The 24,638-nt window shown below is 40.9% G+C and overlaps 2 protein-coding genes across 2 annotated transcripts in view; one reads left to right on the top strand and one right to left on the bottom strand.

Moving 5' to 3' along the window:
- Positions 1–13,459, top strand: part of MYEF2 (myelin expression factor 2) — a 20,207-nt gene extending 6,748 nt beyond the window's left edge. The window contains exons 4-18 of the mRNA XM_088657338.1: positions 501–508; positions 624–717; positions 1,607–1,798; positions 2,742–2,895; positions 3,830–3,879; positions 3,958–4,021; positions 4,150–4,254; positions 4,618–4,668; positions 4,746–4,817; positions 4,907–5,002; positions 6,926–7,024; positions 7,625–7,696; positions 9,825–10,039; positions 10,123–10,174; positions 12,624–13,459. Coding sequence (XP_088513464.1) covers positions 501–508; positions 624–717; positions 1,607–1,798; positions 2,742–2,895; positions 3,830–3,879; positions 3,958–4,021; positions 4,150–4,254; positions 4,618–4,668; positions 4,746–4,817; positions 4,907–5,002; positions 6,926–7,024; positions 7,625–7,696; positions 9,825–10,039; positions 10,123–10,174; positions 12,624–12,787 — 1,488 coding nt within the window. The 3' untranslated portion in view covers positions 12,788–13,459. The remainder of the gene's footprint in view (positions 1–500; positions 509–623; positions 718–1,606; positions 1,799–2,741; positions 2,896–3,829; positions 3,880–3,957; positions 4,022–4,149; positions 4,255–4,617; positions 4,669–4,745; positions 4,818–4,906; positions 5,003–6,925; positions 7,025–7,624; positions 7,697–9,824; positions 10,040–10,122; positions 10,175–12,623) is intronic.
- On the bottom strand, positions 13,452–24,638 carry SLC24A5 (solute carrier family 24 member 5). The gene is made up of 9 exons (XM_035131190.3): positions 24,395–24,638; positions 21,671–21,850; positions 20,565–20,648; positions 20,373–20,476; positions 19,445–19,545; positions 17,017–17,297; positions 16,117–16,323; positions 14,644–14,745; positions 13,452–13,846 (listed from the first exon to the last, which is right to left on the bottom strand). The coding sequence occupies exons 1-9, from the start codon at positions 24,531–24,533 to the stop codon at positions 13,524–13,526; spliced, it is 1,521 nt and encodes a 506-aa protein (XP_034987081.3). The 5' UTR covers positions 24,534–24,638; the 3' UTR covers positions 13,452–13,523.

Here is a 24,638-nt window from a genome sequence, read left to right as displayed (position 1 = left end):
ATTTTTATTGAATAGTAGCACTGGGAAAAAAAGCAATCAAACTGCTTCTCCTTAAAACTGAAATATGGAGAAGATACCAGCAGTTGTTAAGTAAATGTAATTGCAGTCATTTTTCTGGAAAACCTGAGTATTGCACTTTAAGATAATCATCCACTTTTGGTTATCCTGCTCAGTTTTTTCCTTTAGTTGATCATGGGAATTTGTATATCATTTTCACATTCTTTTTCTGGTTTGGCTAAAAAAAACAAGTCTAAAAAACTGACCATCTGTGTCTGTATAACTAATGTTAAATAAATAAACTTTGTAATGTATATGCAAGGTGGCAGGAGAAATAATTAGTTTATTGTTGCTCTTCCCACTCCAAAACTACATTCTTCATTCAGAATGCCTATTCTTTGTTCAGTTTGTCTGAAATGTTAAAATACTTCATTGCAACTGCATTTACTAAATCAACTTTATTTTTCCTTCTTCCATGTTGGCAAATCTTCACATGGCTATAGGGTTGTGGGTAAGTGTTCCTTTGTGTTTTTTCCTTTGTTTTTCCCAAGTTTTTAAATTTATTTTAATAACAATTGAAAAAGTTCATCACACAAACCAAAACATCATTATTTTGTTTCATCCAGTGTTGTTGAATTCAAAGATGAAGAATTTGTCAAGAAGGCCCTGGAAACTATGAATAAATATGACCTAAATGGAAGACCATTGAACATAAAAGAGGTATGCTTGTAGTTTTTGCAGCTTTGATGCAGAGTATTAATAGAGTTTTGGAATTAGTTTAAAATAGCAGAACAAACTGTATAGAGTTATTAAATGCCCTCACAGATACTTCCACACAGTAACAACAATCCTACTTCATTTCCCAGCAACCAATGATATCAAAAGTGCCAATTTTCTCTCAGAATGACAAATACATTCAATTCCTACTCCTTGTTTCCATTACCTGTAGCTTTTAAATGGTTGTCTAGGGAACTGTTGAGGCACTTGTATAATTAAAACTTCAGATAAGACTGCTATACTGACATAGAGTTGCTTAGGTTGGGCATCTACATACTACTGATTTTCTTGAGTCTTAAAATATGCCTTTCCCCCTACAAGATTAGATCTGTAGTTGGGTGAACAATTACCTTTAAGTCTGGGGAATTTGCTGTGTGGCTTTGATTTGTATCATGTTCAGATTGCCTTGCTGTGGGAGCGATAAGGGAGGAATAGCATTTTCATTTGCCTGTATGAGCGTTCCAGTCTGAACCATGATGTCAGAGAGTTATGTTTTCTACGTTTGATATTAACAGAGAGCACCAAGATAATTGAATTTGGTTTTTGAAAGAACATGTTAGGCTGACAGATTTCTACTTGTCCATAGGCTAGGTAACAGCATATGAAGTGGCAGTGCACACTTGTCTCAACCCTCATCTGAAAGGACCACCTCTAGAGGTGAGGGAGCTAGGTCTCCATGCACATGAAGTACTTATTCCTTCTGCCGCCGCTGATAAGGATGCTAACTGCTCTGTTGTGATAATGTGAAATTTCAGAAAGAAAGTACTGTTACCATTTTTCCCCTGTGATTTGGGATTAACAGATGTATATTCTAATACTAAATTTGTTGTAGGATCCAGATGGAGAGCATGCTCGCAGGGCATTGCAGCGTGGGAGTGGACCCTACACAGGAGGACACGGCCCAGAAATATCACCTGGCTTGATGAATTTGCCACCTTCTATTATTAATAATCCAAACATTCCTCCCGAGATTATTAGCAATCTGCAGGCTGGCAGGCTTGGGTCCACCATTTTTGTTGCCAATGTAAGTATAAATACATACTGGCTGTGCATTGCTTCATTTTGCAGCAAAACATCCAGTTTACTTAGCACAGCACAAGTGATTTTCCTTAGCTGATAGTATTCACGCCCATTTTAACAGGGCTTTAAACACTGTTGCATCTCATCCGAAGGTGGTTTCATGTATCTAGACTGCAATACAAGTACAGTCATACCTCGGTTTAAGTACGCTTTGGTTTGAGTACTTTCAGTTTAAGTACTCCGTGGACCCGTCTGGAACGGATTAATCCACTTTCCATTACTTTCAATGGGAAAGTACGCTTCAGTTTAAGTACAGACTTCCGGAACCAATTGTTTACTTAAACCGAGGTACCACTGTATTTCCCCCAACTTGGTGCCCTCCAGGTATTTTGGACTATAGCTCGCATCAGCTTCATCAAGTTGTAATTCAAAACATCTGGAGGCCACCAGGTTGAAGAAAGCTATTTTAGGACCTCCAACTTAAAATTTTATGCTGCTGTGCAATTCTTGAAACCCTTTTTTAATGAACCTGTTCTGTGAGCTGAGTATGCATATGAATAGTTTTTTCTCAAAGTAGCCAGTTTTAAAATCAGTACATGGTTTTTTGTTTACTCTTCCCCAACTAGATACTGTTGAATTATGTGCTTAGTGTACTACATTCCTTTTGATAGCTTTTAGCTTTTTTACTTTTCATCAGAAGTAAGTTGTTCATCAACATGTTGAAAAAATGAAAGGAAAGAACATGGATGTGACCAAAGATTTATTTGCATCTCTGATAACTAATATTTCAGTTTTGGCAATCTTCTATGTATCTGTCACCACTACAGAATAATTTTCTTTTGGCTATACTTAAGCTATGTGTAGAGTTTGCCCCTGTGCTAAAACAAAAATTCTGTTTTGTAAGGCAATATTGTGTTGGTTTGTTTCATGGAAACTTTCTTTTTAAGCTTGACTTCAAAGTTGGCTGGAAGAAATTAAAGGAAGTGTTCAGCATTGCTGGGACCGTAAAACGTGCAGATATTAAAGAAGACAAAGATGGAAAGAGTCGAGGAATGGGGACAGTGACTTTTGCGCAGGCAATTGAAGCTGTTCAGGCAATATGTATCCTGACGAGTTGGGGAGTGACTGGGCCTGATTAAAGGAGTATGTTGTCAAGTGTGGGTTAAATAGGAATGCATTGTTTTCTGTCTACATTTTACTTGTATGTTTGCGTAAATATAGGTGAGCCCTTCAAAAAAGCAATTGATAACTTTTCTGTTTGTAGTATATTTGATCATGTACATTTCCCCCTTGATATACTAACTGTATTACTGCTAGTACTGTATTTTCTGGCATACAAGACGACTGGGCGTATAAGATGATCCCCCACTTTTCCACTTAAAATATAGAGTTTGGGAATATACTCGCCATTTCTGGGGCTCTGGAAATCGCTTCTGCTCGGACATGCGCAGAAGCGATTTCCAGCATCTGGGCATGGGCAGCGTGGCAATGGAAATTGCTTCTGTGATTTCTTGAGTCTCTTATGGTTTTAGCTATATAATCTCCTCTCCCCCCAAAAACCTGATAGTCTTGTAAAAAAAGGAGCTAAGGATTCTGCTTGCATCTCACTGTCCCCACTGTAATTTGAAAAGTGGGGTGCAAGTTGAATACTTTAGTACAGTAGGAGATAAGACAACTATTCAGAAAAGTACATGAATTGTATATAGTAGGATTGTACTGTTTAGTTGATTTTACAGATTTAAAAAGTGGTCTGGTCTAATTTATATAGCAGATTTTAAAGAAATTATCTATCAAAGCCATAGACAATGGTCATAATCTTGGAGGCATTCCAAATCAGAATTCTTCTAAAATGGTGCTTGCTGTAATGAATTTGGACCACTATTTTACATGCATGCATATAAATGCAAATTTAATTGACAAGAACCTTAAGATGAAGCTATTGGATGACAGTCTAGAGTGTGAGTGTGTTTGTAAGATCACCTGTGTAGCTTAACATATTATTGGTGGATGTAAGGTTCCTTGACTTTATGTTCAGCTATGTTCAATGGACAATTTCTGTTTGATAGACCCATGCATGTAAAAATGGTGAGTTGTTCATTTATTTTGCCCATGGTAGCCGAGACAAACCACTACAATGTTCTAAAAGTCTTTGTCTGTTGTTAGGATGACAAATCAATTCCTCACGATGATTTCCATGTAGCAGACAGCAAAACACCACAGCTACCTCGTGAGTATTCACTCTTTTTTAATGCTGCCTGTAGATATAGGTACCATTTTGAAGCCTAGTAGAATTGCCCCCGCCTTCAACTGTTTAGAAATACTGAGAACCTTATGGAGTGATCTTTGCTTTCAAAGGTGGTCTTGGAGGAATTGGAATGGGACTTGGACCTGGTGGGCAGCCCATAAGTGCAACCCAACTGAGCATGGGTGGCGGTGGAATGGGAAGTGTGGCCCCTGGAGGTCAGTATGCTTTCCTCTTCTCAATGTTTTCTTGCCTTGGAGTGAGGGAGACATTTCCTGGAGTACCATAGAAGTCTTTAAATATATTGTGACTCATACTTAAATGTTAATTGTTTTTTCCTTACACCTTTAAAAGTGCCTGTTCAGCACCAAGCTTTTCTTGTTTGGTTCTTATTTTTTTAAAAGTTCTTACATATTATCCTATTTTTAACTGCTGCTTTGATTCCTCACTAGGTTATGATATATTTTGTTGCTATATTGCACTGATTTTATTGCGAACCTCGCTGGGAGCTGTTTAGCTTGAAGGGTAGAGTGGGATAAAGAAATACTTAATAGCTCACCTTTAAATCTGTTTATTTGAAGGAATGGGAGTGGATGGTCCAGGCTTTGGAGGAATGAACAGAATGGGAGGAGGTAGGCACGCTCCCCAGTTACTTTGTTGCTATACAAAATTTATGAATTTAGTAAAATGCTCTTTGCTTACGGTTCAGGTGTTGGTGGATTTGGTGGCATGAAAGGGATGGCAAACATGGGAGGATTTGGCGGAGTCAACCGAATGGGAGGTAGGTGACTATTTGCTCTTAAAATGTACAGTTGTTCCAGTGTATCTAGAAGTATTGTAAAAATTAAAAAATTAAAAATCTATTTCTAGGAATGGGCAGTGTGGATGATTTCCGAGGAAATATTGGCAGTGGAATGACTGGTGGCATAGGAACAGGCATGGGGGGCATGGCAACAGGTATGGGAGGTAAATTGACCAGCTTTATTAATTACTCTGTGTTTGCAGTTGTAGCCTAATCATTTTAAAGCTACAATCTTTGATTTAAGAGCTTAAGATCAATGATGTGGAAATGGACATTTAGTTTTAAAAAGGCTTCCGTAAAACATAAACTTCAACTATCAGCTGTGAAGCACAGTGTGCTTTCCCACCCCCATTTGAAAACTAGAGTGTGGGAAGCGGTTGAATTGGAGAATATTTTTCTGGATGTGTTTATCAAATTTATTTTCATTGGAGTTAATGTATTACAAGCAAATCGGCAGCAGGGATGCCTAATTGTTGAGTTTAACCAAAGGCTTCATTTTGCTTGCTTGATTGCAACATACTGCCTTTTTAAAAGGTGATTTAAATCCTCTGAGCTTAATACAAATTAAAACAAAAATTAAGAATTTGTTAACATGATAAAATACTGTATTTCATGTTCTTGACCAGAGCTTCTATCAAAAGCTCAAGTTAACTGTTGCATAAAAGCTGAAGGTTTTAATTGCTGGGGAGCGTGCAGGCCCAAGTGTATTTATGGTAGTAATGCCCCTTGATATCCTCATTCTGGGACAAAGTCATAAAGAAAATTATCATAATTAGTGGACACAATATTATCAAATCCCAAAGTTGTGTCACCTATTTTTGATGACATTAAGTATTTACATTAATCTAAGGAATTGGTAACACTTAGGCTGGCTGCAGCCCAAAGGACCATTTCTTAACAGTGGAAGACAGTTGACCTAAAGTCCAGCCTAAAAAATAAAGGTTTATAGTGAAAAACTTAATTTAATCTACAAAGTTCATTTATCCAAGGGATAATCAAATCAAACTCACTTTTCTCAGTGTTGTGTTTTTTGCACAAATGAAGACTATTAAAAGAGTCCTCCATCCCATATTAGACTATGCACAGACATTTGGAATAATGAGTAAAAAACAGTGAATTTGACAAGAACTTATAATTGGAAATGGAGTGAGGTATTGTTATTCAATGATCTCTCATAATGTTGATGTAAATATTCTATCTGTATTTTCTGTTACTCTTACTAGCTTTATGCCAGTATCCTCAGTTTTTCTATAAGGGACCCTGGTGGCCATGTACAAATAGATTTATTTTGTTTTGTGTTTGTTTGTTTTTGTTGTGTACTGTATTTAAAAATAACCTGAAGGGCTTATCTGCTACATTTGTGTGCCTATGCACAGAGACAATCAAAGTAGATGTGATGTTAAAAACAGGACTTTGCATTTCACATGCAGTTTTTAAAATTGGAGGAGGCTGCTTCTTAACAGGATTCAAGCAGGCAAGGAGGGGTAATTTAGCTTCTCCACAGCTTTGGTATTGAGGAAGATCTCTCTTTTGAAGCTGAAATTTGGAGGTGGTGGGAAGTCTCTCATTGTTGCCAGTGTTTGATGCCATGCTGTTGCCTCCAAAACTACCGTAGCTCCTGGGATCCTTGAGAACATTTGAGGTTGCTTAAAATATTGGCATCCTCCACTGATCCTGTGAGAGGGATCTACTACAAAAAAATTATAGCAACTCTTTTAGAGTTCTGAATCCTACATTTGTAATAATAGGGGAATGGAAATGAGTCTTGCTTAGACTGTATACCCAACATGTACAGTCAAGCTATAATGCATGTTGACTGGGAAAGACTGCCTGAACTATGGAGAACCTCTTGCATTCAGTGTTGACAATACTAAGTTAGATGGATCAATGGTCCATCAAACACAGCTTCCCATGTTCCTATTTTTTAAATGAACTTGTTTGAAATCAGTATCTTGAATAAGCGTCTTTCCACTTAGCAGGTTATGGTACCATTCAAAGTGAATCCTTTGTACCTAAAGGTTTGTCTGTAAGCAAACATACAGTATCTGGAATCTAAAAGAAAATACTGTCTACTGTGTTTCCTGCAGAAATGTTCCGTGGAGGAATGGGAGGAAATATTGATAGAGACTTTGGTCGAACTGATATGGCAATGAACCGTGGCTTTGGAGACTCATTTGGAAGGATGGGTATGGCCCTTGGCAAACTTGCATTTTTCATGGAATTGGGTATCAAGCATGTAGCAAGCAAATCATTTTCACAAGTGAACACTATGTTGCTTCATAACTCATAATCTCCCTTTTCCCTTCTTCTGCCTGAGATAGATGTCCGTAAAAGGTACTGTTGTCTTCTTTCTGGAGACTGACAGGGTGAAGTGCTTTTCACATACTACTTTTTGAGAGTGAATAGAAGTAGCTTAAAGCAGGAATCCAAATTAATAGCTTGCAGCTGTTAGTTCTCAAATAACCATTTAATTTTAAGAGATACTTGTAGACTTCTTGCTGCATTGTAGCTCTACTGGCCTTACAAATTTAAATTCTCTGAAAAACATTCAATGAGAACATTGTAGTGAAGATATTTTTTTCACAGTCTAGTAGCTACTCTTGTTCACTTTTGTATTTTTAGATTAATATGTCCATTGAGCATTACTGCCATCAATTATTTCATTATGAAAAGGTGGTTTGGTAGAATGATAAATTATTTTGTTATGAAAAGGTAGTTTGGTAGAATTCCCTAGCTTTTAAGTAAAACGGAGATGTATAATGTGACTTTTTTCTGTCCTTGTTTAGGTGGTGCAATGGTTGGTGGTTTTGCAGGAGGAATGGGAGCTTCTAATATGGGCCCAGTAGGATCTGGAATGAGTAGGTTGATCTGCTTCAACCAAATATAAATTCTAACGTATAATAGAAAGGGTCTTTTGTTAGTGCTATGTCTAGATGGATCCAGAAAAATCTTATTGTCGGTAGTAAGAAAATTGCTCCATTGATTTAAAACTTCCAGTTTTATGTGACTGCAGTTATAACTGAAGTTCATTAAGATGTCTAGTGTTTTCTAAAGATTAAGTTTCTAGAGTGGATCATTTGTATAAACCCTAGCAGCCTTGTGCCTGGTGTTGCCCAGGAATTCTAAGAAATCAAAGAATCAGTGCAGTTTTGAAAGGTTCATTCTTCTGTTTTGATACAAAATGATTCAAAATTGTATACTAAGATGGACACCATCTTAAGAGGTGTCCAAATGCATAGCAGACAAGCAAATTTCAAAAAAAAAAAAACCCAGCAGATAATAGCAAGTATTGGAATCTGATATTAAGGAAAACCTGTAGCAACAGCCACCAGTCGCAGGATTTCAGGTAGCTGTTTTGACTTATGAGGTGGTTTAACATCTGTCTGCAAAAGGGAGATTCATAGAGTTGTCATGCATGGCTACAGAATAACTGAAAGGTGCATGTTAAGAATACTAACACCTCTGCATTCTAAGTGTGAACATATATCCAGTATATGTGATGGAATTTAAGTCTAGCTCTCTTCTCTGGTCACATTTAATAAGGGAATAATATACTGACAATTCCATGCTTGTGAGAGCCATTATGCTTACTTTGTGAAAAATCACATTTTGGATTAATGAATTTCTATAACAGGAGCATAGGAGACTGCTCTTAAACCAAGTCACATGTTCGGGATTGAACCTGGGACTTTTTGCATGAAAATATGTAAGCTACCATTGAGCTATGTTCCTTCTCTGTAGTCAGTGTCTATCAAACACACACAATAATTTTTAGTTTTCTCCAAAACTTAGCATTTTAAAATTCACCTGGATCCTGCTTGCTTATGTAAAAAGCATCTGATCTTAACGGGACTGGTAATCACACAGTGCCTGTTTAAACAATAAATAGGTGACAACCATGACCTGATAAGCCCACAGAGAAGCAGTCACTTTCGCGAACTAGCATGCACTGAGCTACTTAGGGCATATCAGTGCAAACCACCCTCCGGGGTAGCAGTGGCATCCTAAAAGCTGGGAAGGGTAGAATTCAACTTTGTGACCGTGGCATCCATAATAAAATATCAAACATTAAAAACTTCCCTAAGCAAGGTTGCCTTCAGATGTCTTCTAAAAGTCAGATAGTTGTTCCCTCTGCCTAGTTCCCTGCAACCTCACTTCTCTCAGTGAGGGAACTGCCAGAAGGCCCTCGGAGCCAGTGTCTGGGCTGAAGGATGTGGGTGGAGACACTCCTTCGGGTATACTGGGCCGAGGCCGTTTAGGGCTTTAAAGGTCAGCACCAAAACTTTGAATTGTGCTCGGAAATGTACTGGGAGCCAATGTAGGTCTTTCAGGACCAGTGCTATATGGTTTCAACGGCCACTCGCAGTCACAAGTCTAGCTGCCACATTCTGGATTAATTGTAGTTTCTGGGTCACCTTCAAAGGTAGCCCCACATAGAGCGCATTGCAGTGAATGCCCGTGGGCTGATACTACCATAAATTAATAATGGCTAACTGAATAATGTAGCTGCCACGTCAACATTCCTTCAGACAAACATTAGTAGGGGTTTACATCTACTTTCATAACCCAAATACTGTATGCACCATTTAAAATCTGCAATTACTAAATTCAGTTAGGAAAATGTAGGTCAGTGGCTCAAAAACAAAAATAAATGTTTGGTCTTTATAGTTGGCTGGCTATTACCAGCATAATAAATCATTGTCCATTTGCTTCCTCAGATGAAGATCAAATGAATTTGGTTAAAACAGCTGTTGATCCTTAAAGTGCTATTTCCTTTGAATATTTTCATGGGATTCCATTGCATGTCAAAGTTAACTAGTGGTTGCACCAGAAACCTACTTGGCTTTCTTTATAGAAACTCATCTGCATTTCCCCTTGCATCAAGCCAACTTATTTATATATGAATTTGAAACTGTTATCAAACTTTTGTTTACTATTGTACTATAAACATTACTATTGGATTCCTAAATCTCTCTCTGTTTGCAGGTAGTGGAATAAGTGGTATGAACAGTATGACCGGAGGAATGGGCATGGGCATGGGAATGGATCGGATGAACTCCACTTTTGATCGAATGGGGCCAACCATGGGAACTGGCCTGGAGAGAAATATTGATATGGATCGAGGATTTGTGCCTGGCCCAATGGGCAGTGGTGTGAGAGACAGAGTAGGCTCCAAGGGCAACCAGATATTTGTCAGAAATGTAAGCACATAAATTGAACCAATTAGCAGCGTTATTCTCTGGCTTTTTCTCCTTGCGTTACGATATGCTTATCTTCATTTCAGCTTCCTTTTGACTTGACCTGGCAGAAGCTTAAGGAAAAGTTCAGCCAGTGTGGTAAGTATTAGGCACAAATGTTGTTGCCTCTAAGGCAAAGATGATTAGCCACAACAAAGATGGTAGGGCAAGGCTACCACCTGTGCCAGAGTTGTTGGATATCACCTGCTGCTCAGCATGAATGGAGTCGGTACCTTAAAGCAGTGTATGTTTCAGGGGAAAAGGTGCCGTTTCACGGAAGCTTCAGCTTCATTACCAACCTTCATTGAGGAACCCCAAAGGTTCCCAGAATGTGGCAACTTGGACGAATTTCCAAAAGCTTGCTGTGTGCCATCTAATTGAGACTCTAAGCCATGACTTGTGTTTCAGATGCAGAGTCGGCGTTCGAAACTCCCATTGTTCTAGGCGTGTTTTGCAACAGGGAATTTCATTAATGCAAGCAGTTTCTGAGCTCTGGGAGCAATACTGCGCCTAGGATTTCAGATTAAAACTGCCAGTGTTGGAACGAAAGGAGGACCTTTTGCTGCCTCCCTACATTGAGCCACTCTCTGAGGAGAAGGGACACTCATAAGAATATTAGGGGGGCGGGCAGGGGAAGTATGGCTTTGTTTTTTTGCAGTATTCAGATGAATACAGTATAAGATTCTAGCTGCAGTTCATTTTCAGCTTGTATTGTTATAAAGAAGCGTGCCTACACATTCCATTGCGGCACCCTTAACTTAGATTTAAGGTGCCATTTAGCTCCTAGCTTTCATATCTCAGTTTCTAGCACTGTGCAGAGGCAAACAATTATTGGTTTATTTCTTCTCTTTTCCCGGGAATCCCTAGATGATGTCCCAAACAGTAGCCTCGGAGCAATGCCCCAAACCATGGTTTGTTCAGATTTGATGAGAAATCAGTTTGCCTAAAGTACATAGTTCACAAGCCTCAAGCCACAGTAACAGATCCTGCTTGGTTGATACTCACAATTTGTGATTTGTTTAGTTCCTTTATTTAAATCACAACAAACCAAGGCATATGAATTTGCCTTAGTTTGAAATTCCCGGAATATATTAAGTCTAAGGATGCAAGAATGTTGCAGTAATGCTAGTTCTTGACATTCCTATATAGATCTGGGTGGTAAGAGTATTTTTATTTTTTTATTTGGTTTTTTGTGTTTACAGCAAATAATGATTTTTAATTGAGGTCCAAGTCATCTAAGTCTCATTGAATTATGAAGTGAATGTAATCTCCATCCTTATTACCTTTCTGTGAAAACTCATCCTTGCTTTGCTCATGAAATGGACAATCTGTACAAAGAGAAAGGAGTTTTTGTGGCTCCTGGTAGAACTCTTAAGCTATAATTACCTTCTTTGACTGCACACCTGCAATGTTACATATTTGTCATAATCCACAAATCGTGCTTTTGAATTCTCAAAAATGTATAGTTTTTAAAATGTGCACTTAATCTTATTCTCAGCATTTCATGTTGGCTTAATGCACCAGCAAAAGTATTTTTCTTGCCTTCCTTTTAAAACACGGGTGGAGGACCTGTGGCCCTGCAGATATGAAGAAAGTTCTCTTTCAACCATCTCTGGTCATTAGCTATGGTGGCTGGAGCTGATGAGAACTGAAATCCCTCAGTATCTGGAGGGCCAGAGTGTTCCCTCCCATGCCTTAAAACATCAAAAAGCAAGATTCCCCCCCTTCTGCTCTCTGTTGTATTTGTGGCTTAAGAAATTGAGGCTTTTCTATACTTTTTTTTAATTAAAAAAATGGAACCACAGACTAGTTCTGTCCCATAACAAGTAGTGACTGTTAGACCACCTGAAAATGCTGTAAGAAGTGTTGGAGTTACTAAATTTTATTTAAGGGATTCATAACCATAACCATAATCATAACTATAACAATATTATTTATACCCCACCCATCTGACTGGGTTTCCATAGCCACTATAAATTATATAAACAGAGTCTGAATGTAGAATTGCGCAGTTTAGGGTCAATTTAAAAACCTGTCCAGTATTTTAGATCAGCTGCCTGTTGCCCCGAATTGCCTGGGTTCATCTAGATATTCAAAATGTTAAAATACTGAGAATCAACAATCTCTCAACCTTTCGTTACCAACGAAGTTCTTAAAAATGTGCCCCCTTTTTACCAATTCAGTTTTCATTGAGGGAACAGGAGGGGAAAAGTGTGGAATACAGGAAATTCGGAAAGAGAGCCGACGTTGCCAAACCCGTTGGAAGAAAATATAACTAATGTAGAGGAGGAAGGATAGGTTGGCAGACAATTGGAATGTAGTGGCATTTGAGGGTGTGTCGAGTTTATAAGCTCAGTGTGGCAAAACGGAGGCTGCTAGATGGCTTCTCTTGTTTGCATGGGTAGCATTACAATAGGAGACCTGTGACATGAGCTGGCCTTTATTACATTGTAATTCAGAATTTTTAAAGTTACCTGTGGCGATTGGGATTTCTAACACCAGCAGTGCATCATAGACTATATTGAATTTTTTAACTTTGTTTATCCAGGTCATGTAATGTTTGCTGAAATAAAAATGGAGAATGGGAAATCAAAAGGCTGTGGAACTGTCAGATTTGATTCACCAGAATCGGCGGAAAAGGCCTGTGTGATAATGAACGGCATAAAAATCAATGGCAGAGAAATTGACGTACGTTTGGATCGCATTGCATAATTTATAATTAAATGTTGGGGAACATTCCTTTTTGTCAAGTTTAGCTTTTCTCTCCTTGTCTCCTCCTAGTGAGTTGTTTTTAGTAACATTGTATGCTTTGCTTAAGTTGGAAAAACAAAACTTTTAAAACCCACCAGCCTTTAACAGTATAGTGTTTAATATACTGTGAGTTCATTAACTGACTCTTACTACATTTTGGTTTTTGAAAGAGAACTTTCCTGACTTGTTTAGTGGTATGAACACCCACACCTTCTCTTGAAGTCTGGGAGCTGTGGCTGTTTTAATACCTCTCCAAAATCATGCTAAGTGTCTCTAGTCATTCAGTTTAAATGAATGGTTCTACTGTTTTTAATAAAACAAGCCATTTCCTCTGTTTAACAAAGACTGTATAGTGGAACTTGTTTTGTGTCATATTTCCCTATGTTACAATTGTAATGTAAAGGATGTGTCTTTCCTTTTTTTACACCCCCTTTCCCCTGTTTGTTTTACATGCATTTATAGTCACTGCTACTCCTTTCTCTGAAATGACATGCCCTCATTAATTCTTGATAGCCTTGAGCTTTTAAGTGGTTCTTATGTCATGATGTGGAATTTCTGTAAATAAGTTTTAGAGCTCAAAGGGAATGCTGGAGTTTTTTATTTGACTAAATGAAGAAACTAGTGCTTTCAATATTTTATGTATCTTTATTTCTTATCCTCGATTACATTGTAAAAAACAAACAAATCCCTAGCCAAACTAGTCTCCACAGGTACTGATAGGATTGTTTCCTATGGCTCCAAGTTCATATAGGATTGATAATATTACAAATGCTAAGTACATCACTAGACAGACTGCCCCCAATTTTTTGTCTAGCTTCCAGCCATTCAAGTGAACAGCCAGAAAAATAAAAGCAATGGAACAAACAAGAGAAATGGCAGTGTAAGTCAAACCACTGCTGTTCACTTCTGCAGGAGCTGATGTGTCTACAAAGGCTGTCCTTATAAACCACGGCAATCCCAAACACAACAAATCAAATACATTGGATCCTACAATGTTTGACATCGCCATATCGCCTCTTCCTGCAAGATAAAACACATTTACGTGTATCAATCTTAAGGAAGCTATTTGCTGCATTATACCATATTTTAACGTTGATCTAGTACAGGGTTCCCAAACTACGGCCCCCGGGCCGGATGCGGCTCAATTAGCCTCCCAATCCGGCCCGCGACGACCCCCGCCGCCCGCTGCCGCCGCCCGCTCTTACGGCGTGCGGCGCGGCGGCGATCTTCAAAATCGGCAAAAAATCGCCGAAAATCCTTTGTGCGCATGCGTATGGGCCTTTCCCGACCCAGAAGAGGTCATTTCCGATGCACTTCCGGGTCGGGGGAGGCCCATACGCATGCGCACAAGCGATTTTCGGTGATTTTTTCCCCGACCGTGTGCGCATGCGCACGGGCGCGCACTCCCCCGCCCTCCGGCCCGCTGCGCGCGCACTCCCCTGCACTCCGGCCCACCGCGCGGTCGGCGCGGCGGGCACCGGCCCGAAGCCCGGTAAGTCTGGGGACCCCTGATCTAGTATACAGTACCATGATTGCAAAAATTGCTAGCTTTAAGATGCCTGAACTATTTCAGGTTGGCTGCTAAGAATTTGTTTTGCTGGAGCCATCCAAGCTCCCTGTAGTTCTCTTTTGACCCTAGACACCCTGGTACTACTTATAAAAGTAACAATTCATTCCCATTTTGTGTGCTAAAAGTTTGCCAGTTCTTCATGCCAGTATAGTGTTGGTGCATTCTATTGGCATATTATAAACAAAGGGGAAACCCCCCCTTTCCACTTGCTGCAAATTGCTTCATAATGCTATGAAAAATCACTCACCTTTCCTAGCCACCAGTACACTTGCAACTGTATCTGGTATGCTTGTTCCTGCTGCTAGTAATGTAAGACCCATTACAGTATCTGGAATGTGCAAAGTTTCCCCTGTAGCAAGCAAATTCAAAAGGAAGGAACACTTTAGCTTTCTGTTAATGGACAAAGAATGGAATTGGGGGGGGGGGGTCAGGTACCAAGTTTCTAGATCAGTATGAACAGATTTAACATACAGTACTGCAGTTTGGTGGTATACTCTGTCATTTAAAAGTCACCATTACGACTTCTAGTTCTGAAAATATTGCTACTAATCAACATGCCTGCATCAAGTTTCCCTTCAAATATGGAACAGCTTACTATTCTAATTGCAGGCCTCTTGGAGTTTTTACAACTGGTATAATCCCTTCTTTTCCTTTGGCATCTTTATCACATGAGCTCTTGAAGTCATATGAACCACTAACCCTTCTTAATCATCTGCTCTTGAAAGAAACACATGAATTCCAGGCTGGGGGCAGGGGAGGAAATTAAGTCTGCTGATAATCTTGACTCAGAAACTTCCAAATGGCATTGCTGTGAAAGTTCAGATGGGAAAGTAACTTCAAGCCTTTAGTTCCTGAAATGGATGAAAGGGCACTGTAATAGTTTGGAATCCAAATTTCTAAGCTGTTATTGTTGGCTCTAGTTTAACGTCATTGCCAATGTCTGAAAATGAATAACAACATTGTAATTTTGCTGCACAATTAGAGGATGAATCTAGGTGTACTGCCCAACACATGACTCTCATGGGTCCCCCCCCCATTATATCAAGTTCACAGTGGCAGACAGAATATAGAAAAGGTTTAGTATAATGCTGCTGGTGGGTTTTTTCAGCTCATTCCTGGGAAGACTCCATTTTGGTATATTAAAGCCGGTTAATCTGATCTTCGGGGGGGGGGGGGGGCTGACTAGTTTCAGTGGAAGACCCACATGCTTTCCATCCAGTAGTTCTCAGATTCAATCCCTGGCATATCTTCAGTTAAAAGGACTGGGTAGCAGATGATGTGGAAGCTCTTTGAGAGCTGCTGCCAGAGGAGACAGTACTGGGCTAGAAGGATGAATAGTGTCCTAAGGTTAACTGCCAGAAATACTCCATTTTTTGTGCAGCTTAGCTACATTAGTTGGTTGTGCACCCTTGAATTTTTTTAGGTAGATGGACTTAAAATCTATGTTTTCAATAATAAGAATGCTAGGCTTAGCTTTTATTTCCAAAAACGCTGCTGATTAAAGCTGGCTAAGCCTGTGGTTTAACTCTAGTAAATTCATACTTGTACATCGACTTAATGTAGGCATTAACTGTTAAAGAGGTCCAGTCTGAAATCCTATGCATGACAACTTTTATCTTAAGCACCACCAAAATTGGGATTCTTTTTTTAAGGCACTGCTGCCAAATTGACTTATTATGCAAGGGAGGGCTTGTACTGCTGGGTTCAATACTGTACATACCCACTATTGTTACCATCCATACAAGAACGTATGTAAATGCCGAAATCCACACTGCTGACATGAAGAATGTAAGCATGAACCAGTTCTTCCAAAACACTCTTCTGCAGTCCGGTGTCGTCAAATAGAGCAGAGCAATAACTGGAAGGGACAGCACCCACAGAACTCTCTTCAGATCTGCTTCAGGCATGGTGAACACGCTTTGAGAATCTGTCAAGGTGGCAAACCATTTAAGAAATGAGATCTTGGTCTTTATAAACTTAAGCTTTTAAGAGCTCCATAGTTTTCCTGATACCAACATCTGTTTTATTTAGCCATTTGGATAGACCTACATTACATATTATTCGCTGTCCTCCAAAAAACTTTCTCCCGGAATCATTACATGGTAAAATTCCACAAATAACTACACAAATCCCCATTTTCTGACAACGTACAGAATCACAGAATTTGGGTTGGAAGGGATCTTAAGGGTCATCTAGTCCAACCCCTACAATCCAGGAATCTCAACTAGGTTTATGCTGTACAGGTTTAGGCCTCTTAAAGTTTAATTAAAACTAACAAGACTGAGTATAACAGGAAGCAAAATTTAGATATCCACCCATGCCTAGCCTAGCAGGCAACCCAGGATTATTGATTGCTGTGTACGTGTATTGCCAGAGGAATATGGCCCTGTTCAAGATAGTCTTGTTTAAGCACCTGAGCCATTATATAATTTAAAGCATTTCAGCCGCCAGACTTGTAAGTTACATTCACATGGCAAAGGCTTACTTTCAGTATTTTCAGGAAAACTTGAGAGTGACCAGAGCGGCTAATGATTTATTTTTCTCACTAGAATTTCTGAAGGCCATTTACACTACCGCCAGGCCTTTCTAAAATAGCTGTTGGCAAAGATTGCAGGGATACCTTCAGAAATAGAATCAGGCCCATGTAAACTTGATGAAAGTTGAGCGTAATCTGACTCATCATGGAAAATTCCGCTGTCTGCTCTTGACTGCCGCCGAATAAGAGGCCCTGTCTCTTCCTTCCAGCCCATCAGTGGTTGCTGTTCAGTCTCTTCTGCAGTCACTGTGAAGCAGGTACAGCAACGACTAAATTTCTTCATGATGTACTGATTGATTTTAATGTCAAAGCAGAGCACCAAAATGTAGACTCCATATATTAAGAGGAGAGAAGCAGATTCATACCTAGGGCGAAGTAAGTATAAATAAATAAATAAAATTGCAAGTTTCATAGTGTGTTTTTGTATTCGATAAGCTTCATGTTTGGTTACAGAGCAACCTTAATTAAAAAGAATTCATGTTTGAGTATGCATGTTTATTCCACAGTTTCGGTGGTGTTTTCCCCCAAGAGGGGAAGATTGGATTTGCAAAGCAAGAGAGTACATAAGAATCTGCTCTTTAATGTGTCAGATGGTTGGTCCATCTAGTTCAGCATTGTCTACTTTGACTGGCAGCAGCTCTGCAGGGGACTTCAGACAGGGGGACTTCCCCAGCTTTCCCTGCAGATTCCAGCTGTCAAACCTAGAACCACTTTTGTGCAAAAGTATGACTAGACAGCATCTTTAAAAGCGGAGACATCACCTTGCCTACAAAGGTCCGTATAGTTAAAGCTATGGTTTTCCCAGTAGTGATGTATGGAAGTGAGAGCTGGACCATAAAGAAGGCTGATCGCCGAAGAATTGATGCTTTTGAATTATGGTGCTGGAGGAGACTCTTGAGAGTCCCATGGACTGCAAGAAGATCAAACCTATCCATTCTGAAGGAAATCAGCCCCGAGGGCTCACTGGAAGGACAGATCGTGAAGCTGAGGCTCCAATACTTTGGCCACCTCATGACAAGAGAAGAATCCTTGGAAAAGACCTTGATGTTGGGAAAGATTGAGGGCACTAGGAGAAAGGGACGACAGAGGACGAGATGGTTGGACAGTGTTCTCGAAGCTACGAACATGAGTTTGACCAAACTGCGGGAGGCAGTGCAAGACAGGAGTGCCTGGCGTGCTCTGGTCCATGGGGTCACGAAGAGTCGGACACGACTAAACAACATGTGTCACTCAAACGCTTGTGCCACTCAATTGTGGCTCCTCTATATACTGTATGTTTCTAGGGGCCCTCAGCATTTCCCCAGAACTATTATTTCTCTTTAAGGGTCAATTTACCAGAAACTAAGAACTAGCTACATTTCACATGAAGAAATATAATCGGGTTTCTGTATAGTGTATTTTACTCAAATTGTCACTGTAATAAGCAGCCTAAAGCTTCATGAATTAACCAGCTCTTACAGCTCGAGATGCATGCAACCATTGTCACATGAACAAGTCCCCATATCTCACGGAACGAGGCCTGCCTTTCTACCAATACTTTAACACTGGTTCTTATCATTTCCTGCCGGGAGGAAAATTGAAGTACTTGAGGCCAATTACAGTGTTGTTTCTTGTACTTGTTAAACTAAAGGCGGTAGTGATTAAACACGGTTGCCATGCCAATAGTGGAATCCCAAACCTTGTGCATACAGATAAAATATATTGTGTGTGAACTAGGACTGCCCACCCCATATGGCTTACTAGAACAAAACCTTAATAAAACATTTTAATATTACCGTACCAGAGCCATCTCTCTAAAAGTTGCATCCTAGGCTCTTGCTCCAACTAATTAATCAACAGATCAACCCAAATAGCCGCGCTGTTGCTAACACCCTCCGGAAGCAAAACTACACTGTCTAAATGGCTTGCAAGGTGTAACGAACTTCTGTGAGTTTAGATACCCAGCTGGAATAACTAAGCACATCCACTAACCTTTAAGAAAGCTTTATTACTAGAGGTCTTTTAAACGCGTAATGGTTTCATGTGTACAGGCTCTTAGATCATATTCTTAGTTTCAATTAACTGGCTAGATAATATAATTCAATTAAACTCCTCAGAACACTTTAAGATCTCCTACGCCTACCCACACTCTCTCCCACAACCCTCTTCCCCAAATTAACTGACTCCCATTCCTTTTAAACTCCTGGCAGTCCCGCCCCTCAGGAATGGAATGCGTCATTTATCCAGGAGGTTGGGGTTTAACTCTCTGCACCCTGGAGTTCTTTTGCCCACCAGGCTATTCCGTCACACAAGGCATTTAATAGCCAGTTATTGGCACCTGTGCCCGCTTTCCAACTAACAAAAAATTCACATAGGCTAACTACATGGATTTTTTTTTTGAGGCAACAGAGAATCACATCTTTCAAAGGGAACTCAAAGGTCCCCTCCTCCTGCTGATACAGGGAATCCACTAAAAAAAAAGAGAACTGAAACTGGATGTGTGGCTGACTCCTGCCCATTTGTGGGTACTCACCAGTACACTTTGTTGTCTATTATCATTGCAAGAACTGCTGCTGCGCTAATTGCATAGGCCAAACAGTCTCTGAACAAGGGCCAGCAAGACAGTCTTGAAACCTGTAGATAGAATTGAGACATACGAAAGTTCTGCAAGCGTAAGATGTACCTTGTTGCAACTGTTTCAGCCCAAGTGCAAGAGGATACAGTTGGAAGGCACAGCCTTCACGTTCTATCCCACACATAGGAGCCAACTCCTACAGGTCGAGGTCCCTTCGCCACCCCAACTCCCCAGGTGACTGGTTGACAGGCACTGCCACTCAAATGGCGCGTTTGTGTGATCGATTTTGCAGGGCAGGGCTAACGTGCCCCCTCCAATATTTTATTGGCACCCTTGAGCCCACATGCTGCTTGCCTTCAAAATGCTGGCCTCTATTATGAGTTAAGTATCTCAGGAAAAATGTGGGGCATGAGATTCAGAAATATTCTAGTAATCAGGGCAGCAAACTTGCACATTTCAGGTTTCTGAGTGACCTGGATGAACCTTTTAACCTTTCAGGCGAGCATACCAAGACCTCTGCTTTGAGAGAGAAGTGGACCACTTTCAGATGTCTGTACCAGTTTTGGGAGCTGTAGCTCATCTGGAAATGCCCTAAAAATTCAGTACCCCATAAGAAAATCAGTGAGACCCAAACATCTTTTTTTTTGTTCCATCTTATCCCCATTAAGTGCACAGCTTTCTCATTTGGACCTATACCTTAAACTTTCAGCATTCTGAAAGTTTCTGAAGCAGAGTAAGTGAGGTTGCGTACCAAAGGTTTTTACTCTTCCAATTGATTACATGCTGCTTTGCGAGCCTGTTAAGTTTAAGTAACCTCAAATTAAGCCAGCTTTGGCATTGGACCAGGAGGAAACAGCTTCAGAGTGTCATAAAAGCTAGGACATACCATGCCAGATAACAGTCCGCAAGCTGCACAGATACCAAGGAGGTTGTAGATTGCAGAACCAAGAATAGTGCTGACTCCAATGTCCCCCTTTGTGACAAATACCCCTAGAAGCAAAGCATCATTTTGACAGAATTAATTTCTGCTTCCACAAGGGAGGGAATTGTGTGCTGTTTAAAGCTGGCTTAACTTTACCAAGAAAGGCTGTGACCAATTCAGGTGCAGAGCTACCCGCTGCCATGAAAGTTGCTCCTGCAACATCCTGAGAGAGGCCAAGGGCTACAGAGACAAGGGACAGAGAGGAGAGAAACAAGAAATATATCTATGAATGGGGGCTGTGCATAATTCAGAACATTACAGTAGTGGATTCATGTTGCAGAACATAGGCTATTCTGAAATATAGAAGGCGGAATGCATTTTGAACAGGCATTGCAGACAGGCCTCGTAGTATAATGATGGGCCACAGTAGTAGTTGTAGTAGTAGTAAGATTATTGTTATTATTATTAACCCCACCCATCTGGCTGGGTTTCCCCAGCCACTCTGGGCGGCTCCCAACAGATTAAAAACAGAATAAATCATCAAGCATTAAAAACTTCCCTAAACAGGGCTGCCTTCATATGTCTTCTAAAAGTCAGATAGTTGTTTCTTTCCTTGACATCTGATGGAAGGACGTTCCATGGGGTGGGAGCCACTACTGAGAAGGCCCTACCTGCTGGACTAGATTTGCCTTTGGCCTGATCCAGCAGGCTTTTCCTATGTTCTTCATGGTAGCTCTGTCTTCTATATGATCTGGGTTTGATTCCCACCTGGGGTGGGGAATTCATATTCTGTCAAGAAGGGATCTTAGCTCAGTGATAAAACTTTTTCACTGCAGGTGTCAGGGATCGAACCTGGGACCTTCTGCATGAAAAACATCAGCTGCTGCAAAGGATCTCCACCTTTGAACCCAGAGAGGTGCTACCAGTCAGAGCTGGTAATATTGCACTAGAATCTAGACAGACAAATAGCTTTACTTGCTAAGTAGCATTCAATATTCCTAAATTCCTATACTAATAGGATATGGAGTGCTGAACCCTTCCCCGCCTCTTTTCCTTTTCCATAAGCCTTTTGTCCACCCAGGCTCTTACTCCTTTTAAAAAAATGAAATGGTAGGAAAAAAGGCCTAGCAATTTTCCAGCTCACTTCTTACCTACAAAAGAGACAGTAACCTCCAGTTTGATTTAGTGCCTTTTATTTTTGTAGAAAATATATATGTCCTTTTTAAGATGACAACACCACAATAAAAGGGGAAAAAACTTACCGTCACTGATGATCTCTAGAGAAGGGAGGAAGTAATAATCGCACACAATGGACACAGCCAGGAACATATAAAGAATGATTAAGAAATAGATAATGATGCCTCCATCTTCTCGCTCCTGCTGCGTAAAGAATCCTTCTGGGAATTCCGATGACGGGGAGACAATACACTGCGTTTTATTTTCTGAAAACAATGGTTATGTGGTTTTAATTTGACACACAGCACACTTTTGCTGTCTTGCTGCTGAAAACCAACTGCTAAGAAAGCAAGGCAGTCATTTCACTTTCTTACAAAAGCTACTAAAAACCAAGAAATAGTACAGTCATACCTTGGGTTACAGCCGCTCCAGTAACGGTTTACTTCTGGGTTTCGGCACGTGCACATGCGCAGAAGTGCTAAATTGCGCTTTGCGCATGCGCAGAAGCGCCGAATCATGACCCACAAGTGCGCAGATGCGGATTGCAAACACTGTGGGTTGAGAACATGTCTCCCGCACAGATCACGTTCGCAACCCGAGCATCCACTGTACAAGCTTGGCATTTGGTTTTAGACACATAAGCCAATGCTTTTTTTAAACAACAACACAACAACAGGTAGCCTTCTGGGGATGCCCCTTCTGCTCAGATTCTGTATTGGGAGGTTTTGCTTGCACACTCGTAGTCTTGCTCCTGTGGTTTGTCCCCAGGTGGTTCACCCCGAATGCCTATCATTTAATGAATGCAACCTCAAATGATAACTTGCATGGGTGAACGGTCCATGGCAGAGCTCACAGCACCAACCATATATTCACCTCCCCTTCCTTAAAGGGCTCATTTCACAGGTTCAGTAATCCAAAATAGCTTTCCCCACCCAAAGCAGGCTGAAACGAAGAAAGCTAACTGGGTGTGGTCTGAAAGGACAGTGAGCTCAGCTCAGAACAGAAAACTGTTTCTCAGGCTCAGAACACACTCAGAGGTTACACTCTTGTACAATTCTAACTGTGGCCTCATCTGCACCATTCATTTAGAGCCATGATATATCACTTTAAATAGCCAGTTTTCCCCAAAGAATCCTAGGAACTGTACTTTAAGGGTGCCGAGAGTCCTATCCCCCATCACAAAGCTAAAATTCCCAGGAAATGTTTGACAAAGATACAATGGGGAAGAAAACCTTTTCAGAATACAAGGCAGCGTTTTATTTTATTTTTTCTATTTCTGCCTGCATTTGAATTGGTCACATCACTTTTACTGCGTTTTGTATGTATATATATTTATAATCGAAATCTATACATGAGTGGTTTGACAATCACAGGTAACTGGGAATTGTAGTTCAGCGTTGGCAATACAGATTTCCTAACAACTCTTAGAACCCTGAATAAACTACAGTTCTCAGGAGACTTTGGGGGGAAGCTGTTACTTAAGTTGCACAATGCTCCTTTAACTGACAGTGCAGCTGGGCTGTGTGTGTCTTTTTGCAACTGGCTTTGACTGGCAGCTGTTGGGCTGCTGTTTTTTTTTTACTGCAAAGTAGATCCAACAACGCGGGTGGGTTATACCTAGGGCTTGCCGATCAGAAGGTCAGCAGTTTGAATCCCCGCGACAGGATTAGCTCCCGTTGCTCTGTCCCAGCTCCTGCCAACCTAGCAGTTCGAAAGCACGCCAGTGCAAGTAGATAAAAAGGGACCACTCCGGCGGGAAGGTAAACGGTGTTTCCGTGTGCTGCTCTGGTTCACCGGAAGCGGCTTTCTCATGCTGGCCACATGACCTGGAAGCTGTACGCCGGCTTCCTCGGCCAATAACAGAGATGAGCATCGCAACCCACGGAGTCGGTCACGACTGGACCTAATAGTCAGGGATCCCTTTACCTTTACCTAGATTCAACAAGCTTGGATGTGCAGTATAGAGCTTCTTAAGCAGAATCAGTAATACATAGTAGTCTGTATTTGATGAACTGGATAGCTTTAAATATGGACAGAATCTACAGGGAGGATGAAACGGGCTCTTTAAAAAGTGCTAGTTTAAGATGAGTCAAGCTTACAAGAGAAAGCTGAAGCTTTTAGTACAGCTGGAAAGAGAAGCTGTTCACCAAAAAATTAAAGCACATTGCTACACACACACCCGAAATTCTGGGAACTAGTTTGTTTTAAAAAGTGCTGGGAATTGTAGCTGTTTGTGAGGGGCAAACTACATTTCCCAATATTATTTAGGAAGAGCCATGCGCTTTAAAAGTCTTAAACCTGCTTGCTGTTTCTCTACTAGCAGCAGCTGTTTTTTGCATCCTGCACGGCGGCGCAGAGAAAGTTTCCTTTTGCAACCGCTGTGCCTCCCAAACCCCATCGTTTTGCACCAGCAATTTCGTTTGGGAGCCTCCAAGCTAGGAACGCCACCCCACTTCCTGCAAATCGCCTGGCAGATCTCCTCAATGCACTTTCTTTCCCTTAGCTGCAATAATGGCATAGAATGGATCATGATGCATGCAAACATCCTACATTGCAACTCCAAGCTCAGCAGCCCCAAAGCGCCCTGGTCCTTTGTTTTTCTGCCGATTTCAAGGGATTTCCTCCATGACGTGTTGGGGGTAGGCCTAGCACCGGGATCGCAGCTTGTTCAGAACTTTTTTTTAAAAAGTCCCACGCTGAGCTCTAGAGGAGACCTGTTGCTGCTCCCTAGGAAAAGGTGCGTGGGAATCGGGACTTTAAAAGAGAGGGAAGAAAACAGTCAGCTTTCAAATCAGCACCTGATCCCTTACCTGAATCCCCGCGGATCTCCTGAGCAGACGCAACAGGTAGCTTTCCCAGAGGAGCCACCGTTGCGAAAAACAGCAGAAGCGCCGCCACCACCACGCGGATCCCTCGGCTCCTCCTCCGCTGGCTCCCTCCTCTGCGCATCCTGCTCCGAGTCCCGCGCTAGACGCGCAGCGAGTCAGGATTAGGGGCTCCTGTGGGATCATGTGAGTCGACCGGGAGGGCCTCCCCAGACCCCGGGGCTGGCAG

This window comes from Zootoca vivipara, chromosome 13, assembly GCF_965207765.1.
Source record: "Zootoca vivipara chromosome 13, rZooViv2.hap1.1, whole genome shotgun sequence".
Lineage (NCBI taxonomy): Eukaryota > Metazoa > Chordata > Lepidosauria > Squamata > Lacertidae > Zootoca > Zootoca vivipara.
Note: the sequence above shows the minus strand (reverse complement) of the source record. Positions and strands in the feature narration are given on the sequence as shown.

What these genes read in the sequence shown, in the direction of transcription:
- SLC24A5 (XM_035131190.3), bottom strand. Translation starts at nt 24,533, where the DNA reads ATGCGCAGAGGAGGGAGCCAGCGGAGGAGGAGCCGAGGGATCCGCGTG. An exon ending in ATAGACAACAAAGTGTACTG is followed by an intron (nt 17,298 to 19,444) that starts GTGAGTACCCAC and finishes ACTTCGCCCTAG; the next exon opens with GTATGAATCTGCTTCTCTCC. An exon ending in ATGGATGGTAACAATAGTGG is followed by an intron (nt 14,746 to 16,116) that starts GTATGTACAGTA and finishes TGCTTGCTACAG; the next exon opens with GGGAAACTTTGCACATTCCA.